Raw genomic sequence first — 14,578 nt, 5'->3', positions numbered from 1 at the left:
AAAGGGAGGGTGGTAGAAAAATGTTGAAAATATATAAATTGATGAATGTCAAAAAAACTATCATTGCATGTAATTGGAAAAAATAAAATTTCAATAAAAAAGAAATGTTTATAAAAGAACATTTTAATTAAAGTCCTGGTATAAGTTTAGGCATAAAGGATAAGAGATAAAGGATACAGGAGGAGAACGATATCAAATAAGACCTAGGGGTGGTGGTGTTTTTTTAATGCTTTTTTAATTTTTAATTTTAAATGTATCACCAGTTTTAGGTTTGTTTTTTTTTTTAGCAAGGCAAATGGGGTTAAGTGGCTTGCCCAAGGCCACACAGCTAGGTAATTATTAAGTGTCTGTCTGAGACCAGATTTGAACCCAGGTACTCCTGACTCCAAGGCCGGTGCTTTATCCACTACGCCACCTAGCCGCCCCTATCACCAGTTTTAAATGCTGTTTGAATTATATTTTAAAATAATTAAAGTCAGATACCATAAGGAGTGAAAAATTTGTTTAAATGATGCTCATGTAGAGTCATTATCTAGTATCAGACAAAATACAGGCTTTCCTGCTTGAACCACATGGATATGTTACACTACTGCTCCCTCGTGACAGTGTATAGAATTGCCTGTTCAAGCTTTTGTGAGCTAAGAATAAACTCTTTGTGAAAGCTCTAAAAACTATAAAATTTAAGTGTTGAAGAGAAAAAAAATGTCACCACAGTTCCCCCTCTACCTCTACTTTTTATTTCCCTTCAGTCTGATCTGCCTTCCTCCTAGAGAGCGCTAGGTGGCACGGTGGATAGAGGGCAGAGTCTGGAGTTGGGGGACCTGAGTTCAAATTTGATCTCAGACATTTACTAGCTATGTGACTCTGGGCTAGTCACTTCATTGCCTTTGTCTGCCTCAGTGTCTTCATCTGTAAAATGATAATAACAGCATCTACTTGGGAATCAAACCAGATAAAAGAGCCTTAGCTTATAAATAAATGCTTATTTCTTTTCTCCACTTGTCTCACTGTTCCTTTCTTTCTTCCCTTGCCCAGGCACTCCAGTTCCCTGCCCTACCACTCAAAGGGCACCAATGCTCAGAGAGTAAATGAGGGCTCATGACTAACCTTCGGGGTCTCCAGGTTCTGGAACACTCTGGATGGAATGCTCCCTGTTAGTGGGGTCTTTGGCATCAGGGGAGGATGGAGAGATTGCAGTTGATCTCCAAAGGGTCCCTTGGTTGTTCAAGGTTGCCTCCAGGGGTAGAGGGAGTGCGTTCTGGGAAAGGCAGGGCTTTGGAATCCCCAGTGGACCATGACGTTTCTCTTGCATGCACTATTCAGATAGCAAATGAGGGCTCAGCTTTAACCTTGAGAGAGGCCTGGATAGGGACCACTATGTGCTGCTACTCTGACTGAGGACCAGGTGCCCCAAACCAAGTTGGGCACATAAACCCTTCCTTCCCTTTCTCTATTGGAGAGAACTGGGAAGCTCTGGCGTTTAGGGTAGTTCCTGAGGACAAGAGGGCTGAGCTGGAGGTCCTGGGGGAAAAGGATGAGAGGGCAGATCTGGTGGTCCTGAGAAAAAAGGAAGGTACAGAACTAGGCTCACTAGGGGGTGAAGAATGAGAGACTACAGTCAGAGGTTCTGAAGAGTAGGGCATGGGGCCAGAGCTATGAGTCTTGGGGACAAGGATTAGGAAGTAGATCTGGGTATCTTGAGGAAAAGGTGTAGAAGTATAATGGGGAATCCTGTGTTGATCAGAAGATTCTGAGGGTGAGGCTAGGGGTGAGGAGAATATTGAAGGAGCAGAGCAAGGGATCCTGGGAGGAGAAAGGGTCAAGCTGCAGGTTCTGAGTCCTTTGTGAGGGAATTTTGAGGGCAAAACTTGGAACTCCCAGTCCTGGGGGAGGGCACAAGAGCTTACCTGACATAGAAGAAAGATGATCCAGCCACCGAGTAGAAAGGTGGTGATACCAGCTATCAGCATATCCTGAGACCCAGACCCTGGGTACAGATCTTGGGATGCCTTCTCAGGCTGGAGCCCTGGCAGCCTCTCTAGACCCCATGCTACTTCCTGGCTTAGGCTAAGAAGCTGGAGAGGTAGAAAGGCTCTTACATGTTCCATCCTCCCTCCACTCAGGGTCCAGTGTTGCTTTCAGCTGGTTTACTGACCACTCAGTGCAGGGGAATGGCTCAAGACTCTCTGAGTCTTCTCCTCTCCTCCCCCCACTTCCCTTCCCTCTCTTTCCCTATGAAAACTGACCTCTTGAAAGAGGGTATGGGGTGGGGCACTCTCTGAAGGGTCGAGTTTAGCCACAGTCCTGGACCCCGCCGTAGGGAAGACCCTCAGCATGGTTGTGTGTAGAATAGGGGGAAGCTCATGGTGTCCTGGGGTGGGGGAAAGGAGCAACAGAGGTCAGAGAGGTCAGCTAGGGACATGAAGGTCTTTAATGATAGTGTAAGAGGGAGGCACTCAAACCTGAGATATGGTGAAGATGGGGGTTAGGGGACCTTAAGTTCAGTTTGACTCAATATGGCAGCCAAAAAAGTTAGGGAATCTTAAGTTAGTAAAATAATATAGAACTGAGAAGTTAATCTTATAATTATGATGATGATGATGATATCATTGATGATCATATTGCAAATGATGAGACATTTAAGATTTGTAAAACACTTAATTGATACAAATAACTCTGTGAGATAGATACTATTCTAATATCCAGTTTTACAAATGAGGAAAACATACCGACAAGTAACTTGTCCAGGACCATACAGCTAGAAAATGTCTGAGGCAGGATTTGAACTCCAGGCCCAATACTCCTCTGTGCCATCTTGCTTCCTTATACGATCACAGATTTTCCTGGATCTGGTACATCTAGGTTAGTGGGCTCAGCTCTAAGTGCCATATCTTAGAAAGGACATAAATAAATGAGAATATCTAGGGGACCAGGTAACCAATGGATATGGATAGATCACCTAGAGAGAGCTCTGGAGATTGAGCCAGGAAAGTCATGGATTCAAATTCTGCCTCTGGTATAAATCTGTTAAGCCTGTTTCCTCATCTGTAAAAGTAGGAAATTAAATACCTTCTGACCATCTCAGCAGCATGCTACATTCACTCCTACTAGTCTCTCCTTCATTCTCTCCTGCCATCTCTGATGGGGAAGGTTTTGCTTTATCATGTCTGAATCAAGCCCTCCTGACCATCTCCACACTATGCCACCTACCTCTATTTTTCTCCAGTTTCCTTTAATGAATTTTGGTCCCTGATTAGACTACAAGCTCCCTGAAGGCAACTAACTGTATTTGCCTAGTGCAGCTGCCTTGCTTAACGAAGTCTTTATCTCTCTAGTATCTACTTCACCAAGTTGATATGAGGATCAAACAAGACTGTATATAAAGTGTTTTCTAAATCTGGAAGTTCTATATAAGTTATCATTTCTGTAAGAGGTCAGGACTGAGGATATTATTAGGTTGAGGAAGAGAAGAGAGAGCTAGTTGTCTTCATTTATTTGAATGCTATTTTTTTACGTGGAAGCAAAATTTGTTTCTCTTGGTCTCAAGGGGAAGAATTACTAGTGACAGTGAGAAGATCACAGATTTCACATATTTAGAGCAGAAAGGGAAGATAAAGGTCTAGTCCACCTGAGGAAATAGAGACCCAGGGTCACAGAGTGCTTCTACTGACTGTCAGTTCATCAATCAGCAAGCAGTCATTAAGAAAACAAGTAAACAGAATACTCCCTCCCCCCACAAAATATAGACTTGCTTGAGCGATAAAGTAAAGGGGAGAGAAAAAAATTAAAATAAAAAAATAATAGTAATAATTGTAGGTATGGCCAGGTGGCACAATGGACAGAGCCCCAGCCCTGGAGCCAAGAGCACCCGAGCCCATATCCGGCCCCATACACCCAACAATCACTCAGCCGTGTGACATGCAAGCCACCCCAATCACACTGCCCTGCAAAAACCACAAAAAAAAAAGATAAAAAAAGACCCAAAATAAAATAAAATAGTAATAATAGTAGGGATGGCTAGGTGGAGGACAGAGCATTGGCCCCAGCCCTGGAGCCAGGAGCACCCAGGTCCAAATCCAGCCTCAGACAACCAACGATCACCCTGCTATAAAAAAAACATTATTTGTACAAAAAGAGAAATAAATATTAAAATAAAAAAAAGAAAAGAAAACAAGTAGAAAGACAGTGTCTGCCCTTAAGGGGCTTACATTCTTTTCTTTTCTTTTCTTTTCTTTTCTTTTCTTTTCTTTTCTTTTCTTTTTTGAGGCAGGGAAGCATTTGGGGTTAAGTGACTTGTCAGAGTCGCACAGGGAGTTAAATGTCTGAGAGCAGATTTGAACTCAGGGTCTTCTGACTCTAGGGCGGGTGCTCTTTCTTTGGGTAGGGAGCTTACATTCTAATTGGGGAAATCACAGAAAAGGAAGCCATGTTCCTCCCTGCCCCTCCTCCCAGAGAGGAAGAGAGGAAAGAGCAGGGGAAGATATAAGGATGGAGAAAATGTGAATATGGTTCCTCTCATCCCCAGAGTTCCCCCTCACCAATAAGTAGCCAAGAGCTGTGGAGAGCAGTTATACTGCCAGGAGGATATCTGACAGCTGTGCTGGGGATGACCTCACGCTCTCCTGAGTCACTCAGAGTCACTCCCTCAGTGATGGGTCCTTTTCCTGGGGCCAGGATGACTCCCCGGGGCTGCAGGAAGAGGAAGAAGGCCATGAAAAGAGCCCCTACATAGTCATTTGCCCATTCTTCCCACTTATGTAAGGGTTCCCCTTCTTACCACCAGCGCCACACCAGAGTGGACCAGAGCACTGGAGGCATAGAAACTGGCCGCATGCTTCCCCACATACAGTGTCAACCTAAGGAAGGACAAGAGGAAAAGGGGAATAGGAGGAATTGGAAGAATGGCTCTACTCTGTTTAGAGTAAGGGTGATGTGGGAGTTTGACCCTGGGCAAGGGAAGATTCATGAAGGAAGGCGTAAGGGGATCAGATTAGGGCCAGAGAATGGATGAGAAAGAAGGGGAAGGCAAGAAGAAACAGAGGGCAGTTCTTCGGCAAGTGACCAGGCTCTGGGCCTTTGCTGGGTCCCGGATATCCATGTCTCAAGAAAGCTGGGTGGTGAAAGGGTTTGGCCATTTCTAGAAGAATGCAAATTCTCCTAGAGGTTTTGCTTTTTTCCCAACCCCTACTGGAGGGGAGTCTCCAGATTGTATGATGTGGGTTGTGGGGGCAATTAGCATATCCCTGGTGTTTGTTTTTTCTGGTTTTGCCCTCCCTCCTTCAGGAGCCCAGGCCCCATGTGCTGACTCTTCCAAGGACCCCTGGGCACCTACAGCAGTTGAGTCTCAGAAGTCGAGAAGTCCCTGCCTGCTGTTCCTGGGGGTTGGGCCCAGGGCTTCAGGCGGATATGGTTGGAGCGAAGGGTGAGGAATCGCAGGGTGTCCAGGGCCATAGTGAGGTGAGGTAGCCGGTGTAGACTGTCATGGTGCCAGGCATAAATACCCGCAACAGGTGAGCCATAATCATGTGTCCACAGCACTGCTCCATCCTCCTTGTTCACAGTAACCACCAGGCCCTCCCCACTTGATGCAAAGTGGCCCACCTCTGCAGAAACAGAGTCTGAGCTGCAAGCCCCATTCTGGGAAAATCTGTCTTACTAGGTTCCTCCCCACCTTTCCTCTGGGAAGCTGGTTCTGGATATTTTGGGTAAAACTGCTGGAAGATGCCCAAGGGACTGAGAATTCCTGAAGACAAATAAGGTCCCTCCCCCATCTCCCACTCAGGCAACCTCCCCCAGGGGAAACAGTCATTGCAGGGGACAGAATACTTCCATGACAGTCAAGGAAAAGATGATTCACAATAGTCCTGAGGTAGGTTTAACTTACGGTAGCCAGGCAGGTGGTCAAGGAGGGGTGCAGAGTAGCCTCTGTAGGTAGTATTCCATCGAAGAGCCTGGGACCTGGGGTCATACATAGTGACCGTGTACTCTAGAAAGTGGTCAATGGAGACAGCTCCTTTCTCATGGTCCCCCAGAAATGTTTTCTATGTATTTCCTTCTTCCACCCTCAGCTCCCAACACCCTGCTGAAGAAGCCCATGAATCATAGATCTAAACCTGGAAGGGAATTCAGGGACCATCTGGTCTAAACCTCTCATTGTACAGATAAGAAAACTGAGACCCAGAAAGGCTAAATCTCTTGTCCAAGTTCACACAGATGCAAATTGTCAGTGGTGAGATTTGAATCTTTCCATTTTGCTGAAGTAGCTATCCATATGGAGAACAAGTTCCTTCTTTGTTTCTTCTAACTCTTTATTCACCAAGGACAAGTGTCTGTGTCCAACATCAACAACTACCTTTTTGGATATCTGAAATTAGATGCCCCAAAGGCATCTCAAATTCAACTAATCCAAAATAGCACTTATTTTTTCCCATTCCTTTTAAAAAAATTTATTTAAATTTAAATTTATTTGATTATTATTTTAATTAATTAAAATAATAATAAAATAATAAAATAATTTATAAATTTAATTAAATTTAAATTTATTTAAGGCAATGTGCCTCAGGCCACATATCAAGATAATTATTAAGTATCTGAGGCCACCTTTGAACTGAGGTCCTTCTGACTCCAGGGCTGATGGTCTATCTACCTCACCAACCTAACTGCCCCTAGAACAGCACTTATCACCTGCCTTCCCTTTTCCCCAAATCCTTTCTTCCTTCTCTATTTCTATCTTATTCTCAGTGCCACCTTCAACTCCTCCAACAACTCAGCTCTCATATCCAATCCATCAAATCTAATTTTTTACTCCCTTCATAACATCTCACACATAATGGTCCCCAAGTCTGAGGGCAGTTTAAGCTCTTGGAGTACTAAAATTTTTGGGAATTCCTGTAAATAAATCCCCTTTTCTCAACTCACACCAGTCACAACTCTTATTTATTCCCTCATTGCCTCTGACTTGGACTATTACTCTATTCTTATTAATTGATTTCCCTCTCTCAAATTTCTCCATAATTCAATTCATTCTCTGCTAAGATGTCAAAGAGTCTTCTAAAGTGAAAATCTGGCTATTTCACCTCATGGCTTGATGAGCTGTAGGGGCACTCCCTATTACCTCAAGGATCCACTATAAACTCCTTTATTTGGCATTTAAAATTCTTAAATAAATAACCTGATCCTTTCCTAAGCATCTTACTCTTTACTTCCCTACTTCTTTACTTCTACAATTCAACTATCTCCTGCCTGGAAGACTGCCTATTCACCTTCGACTTTTGGTTCTTCTGGCTTCTTCACTCAAGACTCCATTCCAAATCCAGCAAGAGGTCTTCCCCAATAGCCATAGTTTTTAACATCTTCCCTTCCCTCTTACTTTCCATCTATTTTGCATGTAACTGGTGCATACACCAGTTATTTAGATGTTATTTACATGTTGTCTCCCCCATTGGAATGTAAGCTCCTTGAGGGTGCTTAATAAAAGCTTATAGATTGACTTTTTTTGTTTGTTTCTTTGCAAGTCAGTGGAATTAAGTGATTTGCCCAAGGTCACAAAGCTCAGGTCTCCTGACTCCAGGGCTGGTGCTCTGAACCACCTAACTGCCCCTACTGATTTTTTTTTTTTAGGTTTTTTGCAAGGCAGTGGGGTTAAGTGGCTTGCCCAAGACCACACAGCTAGGTAATTATTAAGTGTTTGAGGCCAGATTTGAACTCAGGTACTCCTGACTCCAGGGCCAGTGTTCTATCCACTGGGCCACCTAGCCACCCCTAGAAGTCCAATGTGCTATCCATTGCACCACAGAGCCACATGATATTGATTGACTTTTGACTAACTGGATACATAGCTCTATCTAGGTAAGCAGTACATGCAAATAAATTAACCTTCCTCAGGAGCACCTATAACTAGGTCCATTCTTCAAGCTGGTTGCTGACATTGCCTTATCAGTATTCTAGATAATGGATATCTAGGTCTTCTCTATGGATAGAAGATTAACATTTTCACTTACGTGTTCGGCCAATGTAGAGAAGAGGGGCTGAGGGGTACAGCCCATCCCATGCATCTGTGGATAGCATAGTCTGTTTCTTGCCGGACTTGGGGTCCACCATGAACCATGTATCCTGTTTCCTTCCTGAATGAGGGAAGAACAGCTCCTTCCCTTGAAATGTTCTGTCTTCTATATTTCAAAACCTTTACTTATAATTTTGTTGCTAGCTAAGATGCCCCATTTCCCATCCTCATTGATAGAACTCATCCCCCTCCCATGTTTCCCTACTCTCAGAATTAAAGCAAGCAAAATCAGTCTGATATGGTCAGAACTGTGTAGTGTGTGTGTGTGTGTGTGTGTGTGTGTGTGTGTGTGTGTGTGTGTGTGTGTGTCTGTGTGTGTGTGTGTGTGTGTGTGTGTGTGTGTGTTAAGGCAGGTGTGAATTGAAGGATTCCCCCACCTGTGTAGAAGACACCATCTGAACTGCGGCAGGGGGAGGCATGTACCAGCTCTGGGATGGTGAATGGGAGTTTCTGTGAGAGAGTAGGAAGGAGGGAATAGGAATAGTTCAGCCTAGGTTGACCAGGAGGGATCCTAAGACATTCTAACTCTATCCATCCTGTCTCCCCTTCGTGTTCCAGAGAGGAGTCTAGGTCCTTCCTGATTCAGGAGAATCTGATACTTCTCTTTTGGATTCAAATCCTCATACCTCTCACACCCATTCCTTGTAGCTTCTCCCCAAACTCTGCCTTTGCTAAGAGCTCCATGCCTACTGAAGGACACCTACCATGAGACCCTGTTTGCTCTCCTCTCCTAAGATGTACAAGCTGCCATCACTAGGGTCAGGGAGGAAGGCTGGTCTGGGGAAGAAAGGGGAGTGGATGTTAGAAATGGGAAGAGATGGGAAGACAGATCACCACCTCTAGATGCCTGACTCAGAGATCTGCCCATCCACCTTGCCTGGGAAGGGTTGTCCCTGGTAGATTATGCTTTTGGAAAATTGAGGTGGAAAGATTATTTGATCAAAATCCTCTTTTGCCTCAAATCCAAACTCCTTCCTCCATTTCCCCTCCAAAATATCAGTTACTTCATTTAGAATCATTTAGTTTCTCAGGTACACCTGTTCCTTCTTTTCCTCTCTTCCTTGCCTTAGAAATTTGCTCCCAAGTCCTCAACAGCTACACCCTAAAATCTTCTTTCCTTTTCCTCTCCTTTACAGTCCAGAACCCTGGATTCCTCTTCCCCTACAATTACATTTCCAAATCCTAAAAATCATCTCTTCTTCCATCCCAAAACCTTGTTCCTCCTCTTCTTCATCATTTCTTGTTCATCATTCCCTGTCTCGTCGGTATGAGGATACTTACTCTGTGGCATATACAGGACCCTGGATAATGGGATCTACAGAAACAAGGACAGTAAATGATTAAGTACTAAGAACTGCTGGCCCTGCCCTGCCCCCTTCCCCCAAGATATACCCATATGGACAACTTACTCCAGCCCCAAATTTTGGAAGCTGCAGGCTAAGATGAGGCATGGGGTCTCCTAGCTTGTTATTACTCAAGTCTAGACCTGAGAACCCTTAGGAAGTAGGTAAATACCATGGGAATCAATGTGTACATCTCCCTCAGAGCTGGCTCACCGTCCTTCAGGGTCCATTGGATGTCACCAGTCTTCTTGCTAACAGCATGCAGACTCCCATCCAGAGTGGATATGAAAAGCAAGGATTCAGGGATGCTCCCTGTCCTTCCCTACAAGCCCTCAGCATGAAGAACAAAAATTCAGAGGAAGGTTCCATGTGAACTTTGCCCTCCATCTAGACCTCAGTGGTTTGGGGCCCTCTCTAAGACAGTCCTTATTTCACTGGATTGTTATCAATTATGGTTGGTTGGAATAGTCCTGCTACAGAGAATGGTTTTGTCCTGAGAGGCCTGCTTACTTTTTTTTTTTAGGTTTTTGCAAGGCAAATGGGGTTAAGTGGCTTGCCCAAGGCCACACAGTTAGGTAATTATTAAGTGTCTGAGACCAGATTTGAACCCAGGTACTCCTGACTCCAAGGCCGGTGCTTTATCCACTGTGCCACCTAGCCGCCCCCCTGCTTACTTTCTAATGAGGAAGGTAACTTGTAAATGAATAGGTGTAAGATATATACAGACCAGGAAGAAAATAATCCTCCTTCCTGACTCCAACAAGAAGTGATACAATTGAACAGAAGGGGAAAGGATGAGGAAAAGGAAAGGGAGATGGAAGCCCAGAGAGGTCTCTAAACTTAATGGTGATTTAACTGGAATGCCTCTTCTTTCCCAGTTCTTTCTAACTTTCTTCCCAGACAGAGGCTGAAGACTTCTCTGGATCTTGACTGTATCTCTTCCTCCCTCTTCAAACTGGCCAAGCTGGTTTTAGTGCCAGGGAACCACTGGGGCCGCTAAACCAAGATGTATGGAAATTGGGAGGGGTGAACCCCCTACAGAGGCTCCCATTACATCCGGCTAACCTGTTAGGCTCGCCCACCTGCTGCTGCCACCACTGCAACTGCCACTCCCTGGGCAAACAGGGCAAGGCTGAACAAACAGAAAAGGAAGTACACAGCCCCTCAGGATTAGCACCCTCAGTCTCCCCCTTGGGGAGGTAGGAACTCCATCTACTTCCTCCCTAAGGCTATAACTGTTTTCTTCTCTCACAGACTATTTGCCTATCCCACCAAAGTCCTGCCCTGTTCTACAGGTAGCAGCATCCTATCTCAATGAAGAAACTGTATCTTTCCCTTTAGTACAGGTTTTCCTCCTTCCCCTTTGGACTGACCAGTATGCAGTCAGGACCCTAAGCAAGAAGGAAGTAGAAACCAGCATGGGAATATAAAGGGCAAGAACTGTGATTTTCATTTCTCAATAAAAGTTCAGACCTAGTTTGGGGTAAGGCTGGTTTGGGGGAGTAGTTCTTGGATTCTCCCTACATTCTGCCTTGATTTCCCTGAGAATTTACTCAGCATTTCCTTGACTTCAAACACATTTTTGGAGGTCCTCCAGAAGAAGAAAGCTAGTATTCGCTAAATCTATCTCCTTTTACCCATGTCTCCAGTGCTGTTTGCTACTCCATTGGCTCTCTTTGCAGGAATAACCAATGCCCTCCCCTAAGGGATACTCATGCTAGCAAGGGGGCTGAAGTAGAAGAGAGGCAGAGGCACCTCTGGAAATCTTCTGCCTGTCCCACACATTCCTCCTTGTTTGCAGTTCCAGACCTATCTCTTGGGAAAGAGGCAAACCTGAGATGAGAGGGAGCTCGATCCAGAAGCTGAAGTGCACAAAGGGAGAGTTCTAGAGCTTTAGGAAGAGCCCTCCGGGGAATCTCTTGGGGCCAGGCTAGAGGTTTGGTTGGGAGCTTGGTCCTTGCTGTCCTCATTTCGCGGTGGGGTCGGGATTTGGCCCTACCTCCCATCTCTCATGAGCGCAGCCAGCTGAGTTCTGGGGATGGGGTTCCCCATCACCAACAGATTCCTTAGCGGGGCAGGAGCGGCCTCCCTTTGATGGAGGCAGGGCAGGACCCCCTCCCCACCTCCCGCCGCCCCATCCCAGTTCGGTCGGAGGACAAAGGCAGCGGAGCCTTCCCCAGGGAGGGCGGGGGCCCAGGGGCCTTGGACCCATCTCACCTGCGGCAGGTGCGGCCAGAGCAGGGCCAGGAGGCAGAGCGGGAGGCCGGCCCGGTCCATCGCGCTAGGCACAGAGACTGGCGTTGGCGGCGGCTGCCTGCGTGCCCGGCTGGCATGCTGCCCCCTGCCAAAGGGTGCGTTGGCAGGACGGGCTCGGAGGGCTTTAGGCTCCGGGCAGCGGGAGGGGCGGGGAGTCCCTTTCCGCGGGGCGGACCTCGCCCGCGGCGCCCGCCCTTCGTCCCCAAGCCGGGCTGGGAGAGGCGGGGGCTCGGCCCGGGCCGGGCTCCGGGGCCTCGCCCGGGGGCTGTGGGCTTAGCTCACGCCCCGCCCGGGCCGGGAATGTGGCCCCATCTGCCTCCCGGGCTTGGGCGCGGAGGGCCAGTTCAGGGCTCTTTCCTCTGGGCCGCGGGAAGCATCACCTTAGAGTGTCTCTTAGACGCCTCTTTGGTGACTTCGGGGTGACGGCGGCCTGGAAAAGGTCAGCGCAATTCTTGCGGTCAGGGCGTATGCTGTGCCTGATGCCAGGCTAATGTCACGAGCAGCTTCTCCCACAAGGAGAGGTTGAAACCACACCGTTAGGATCCCACCATATTACTGGAGAAGAGGGGAGGGAAATCAAAGGAACCCATTTTATCTAGGGGGGATGAGGGGATGAAGTCTGCTAAGGGAAGGTGTAGAAAAGTAAGAGATCAGGGGCCACTTTAGTAAACATTATATTAAAACACTTCAGTGAAAAGTACAAAAACAAATTGAAAAATCTCCAGCCCTCAAAAGACCTTACATTTGTGTGAAGGATACATCTGGGGAGACAAATACAATGAGAGGTCAGGGGAAAGTATGAGAAAACAAAGGGATGAGGCAGGGGGAACAGGGAAGGCTTTCCATATTCTACTTACCATTAAACCTTGAAAGGAAGGTAAAGATTCTAAGAGGCAGAGGTGAGAAGGAGGAAGCATATACTAGGCATGGGTTGAGCCAAAGTACTGATGCAGGAGAGAACATGGATTATAAGAAACATAGCCCTGGGGGCGGCTAAGTGGTGCAGTGGATAAAGCCCCGGCCCTGGAGTCAGGAGTACCCAGGTTCAAATCCGGTCTCAGACACTTAATAATTACCTAGCCGTGTGGCCTTGGACAAGCCACTTAACCCCATTTGCCTTGTAACCCCCCCCCCAAAAGAAACATAACAAGTCAGGCGGCTGGGAGTTGGGAATTAATTGTGGGGAGGTGTTTGACTCAAATTGTAAATGGCTTTAAATGTCAAGTAGAGGATTTCATATTGTGTCCAAGAGAAGCAAAAGGGAATCACTGAAGAGTTTTGAGCAAGGAAATGACAAGGTCAGATTTGTTTCAGAAAGATAGAAGTGTTCATTAGATACTTAAGAAAGGGGAAAGGTAGGAAGCCCAGTGTCCAATTAGAAGTTTATTGCAATAGTGCAGCTGCTGAGTACCTATTCTAGGGTAGTAGGTTTGTGAACATATAGTAGTTTTAAATTATTGTGTCAAAGTAGAATGAACAAGACTTGCTAATTTATTGGATGTGGGAAGGAAGCGAAAATTTAAGGAGAGAGCATAGATTGTGAATCTGGAGTATTAAAAGCAATAGCATCTTCCACAGAAAGAAGGTTGAGGAAGGGCAGTGGAGAGAATATTGTAGATAATCAAACACTGAAGTGGATCTCCAATGAGCCATTGATGATAGTCTAAAGCTAGGGAAGGAGAATTATAGACACAAGAGTTATCTACATAGGCTTCATACAAGTTGGGTATAAGATAGGATATAGATGTCAACTCAGGAGTGGTTATATATGTTGGTGCATCAAGAATCAGAAAGAACATTTTTTTTGTTGTTCAACATGACTTTTTATTTTTATCCCCCCCCCCCACAGAAGGCAATTTGCCAGTCTTTACATTGTTTCCATGGTATACATTGATCCAAATTAAATGTGATAAGAGAGAAATCATATCCTTAAGGAAGAAACATAAAAGAAAGAACTTTTTTTTTTTTTTTTTTTTTTAGTTTTTGCTAGGCAATGGGGTTAAGTGGCTTGCCCAAATCCACACAGCTAGGTAAGAAAGAACATCTTTTAAAGATTATCTAAAGCTGCAGAGAGGGCAAGTGGAAAGGGCAGATGTAGCAATTAAGAGAAACTGGTACTTTTGGAAAGAGCTAGATCAGTGGGGCAGAGAGAGAGAGAGAGGTAGGAGAAGTAACCTAATAGAAGCAAACAGGTTTTCTAAGAATGTAACTGTAGGAGAGGATTGGAGTTTAAAGACATAGAATGATTAAGAAAAATTTAAGCATATTTATAGGCAGGAAAAAAAAAGAACCTGTAAACAAGGAGAGATTAAAAATGGGAAGGGATCAACAAAACAGTCTCCAGATGGGATAAAAAGACCTAAGGTAGAGGAGGCTGGCCTTGACTAGGATTAGAGCCATCTGCTGACAAAGGATTGAATTAATGAGGTAGACAATTATGGGTACAGTAGACAGGGTGATACAGGGTAGCTTCTATTTTTTTTCAGTGAAGTATGGGATAAGCTCTTTAGTTGAGTTAGGGCAGGGTGGTTTACTCTTGAGGTAAGAGGGAATTTGATTGAAGTTAGGCATTGTCCAAGATAAACCAGTTGTACAGAGATCAAGTCCTATCAAGAAGAATCATCCAGAAAAGTCCCAGTTTTGCCCAGAGGTTTCAGTCTACTGGCAGGAAATGACTTCAATGAAAATTAGGCTCAGAACCAAGGGTTTATGTTACCTCTCAATCCAACTTGGCCAACTGATCACAGAGCAAGCAGAGGTCCCAAATAGCAGACTTTGAGTTAGTCATTTATCCATGCACTAGTATCAGAAGAGGTCAAAAGGGGGGGGGGGGGACTTTTGGCACCATGGATCCCCAGGGGCTTTTACATTGTCTAAGTGTAAGATCCCTCCCTGATCATTAATCCCACCCCTAAGT

The 14,578-nt window shown here is 45.5% G+C and overlaps 1 protein-coding gene across 8 annotated transcripts in view; it reads right to left on the bottom strand.

The window, feature by feature from the left end:
* ERN2 (endoplasmic reticulum to nucleus signaling 2) overlaps positions 1 to 11,742 on the bottom strand; it is a 32,439-nt gene extending 20,697 nt beyond the window's left edge. For 2 of the 8 annotated variants that reach the window (XR_012470685.1, XM_074196251.1), the window contains exons 1-13: positions 11,623 to 11,742; positions 9,619 to 9,727; positions 9,344 to 9,377; positions 8,767 to 8,839; positions 8,440 to 8,512; positions 8,001 to 8,123; positions 5,885 to 5,986; positions 5,333 to 5,603; positions 4,778 to 4,856; positions 4,539 to 4,689; positions 2,247 to 2,371; positions 1,908 to 2,075; positions 1,108 to 1,315 (exon numbers count right to left, since the gene is read on the bottom strand). Coding sequence is in view for 7 of the 8 variants with exons in the window: in XM_074196251.1 (XP_074052352.1) it covers positions 1,108 to 1,315; positions 1,908 to 2,075; positions 2,247 to 2,371; positions 4,539 to 4,689; positions 4,778 to 4,856; positions 5,333 to 5,603; positions 5,885 to 5,986; positions 8,001 to 8,123; positions 8,440 to 8,512; positions 8,767 to 8,839; positions 9,344 to 9,377; positions 9,619 to 9,727; positions 11,623 to 11,682 (1,576 nt within the window). In the remaining variant the exon portion in view is untranslated. Of the gene's footprint in view, positions 1 to 1,107; positions 1,316 to 1,907; positions 2,076 to 2,246; positions 2,372 to 4,538; positions 4,690 to 4,777; positions 4,857 to 5,332; positions 5,604 to 5,884; positions 5,987 to 8,000; positions 8,124 to 8,439; positions 8,513 to 8,766; positions 8,840 to 9,343; positions 9,378 to 9,618; positions 9,728 to 11,622 lie in introns of those variants that run through there. The other 6 variants (XM_074196254.1, XM_074196248.1, XM_074196249.1 and 3 more) reach the window with 6 other exon arrangements.
* Positions 11,743 to 14,578: the final 2,836 nt, after the last annotated feature.

The sequence above is a fragment of the Macrotis lagotis genome, chromosome 8 (genome assembly GCF_037893015.1).
Source record: "Macrotis lagotis isolate mMagLag1 chromosome 8, bilby.v1.9.chrom.fasta, whole genome shotgun sequence".
Lineage (NCBI taxonomy): Eukaryota > Metazoa > Chordata > Mammalia > Peramelemorphia > Peramelidae > Macrotis > Macrotis lagotis.
The sequence above is the reverse complement of the archived record's forward strand: the minus strand, read 5'-3'. Positions and strand labels throughout refer to the sequence as shown.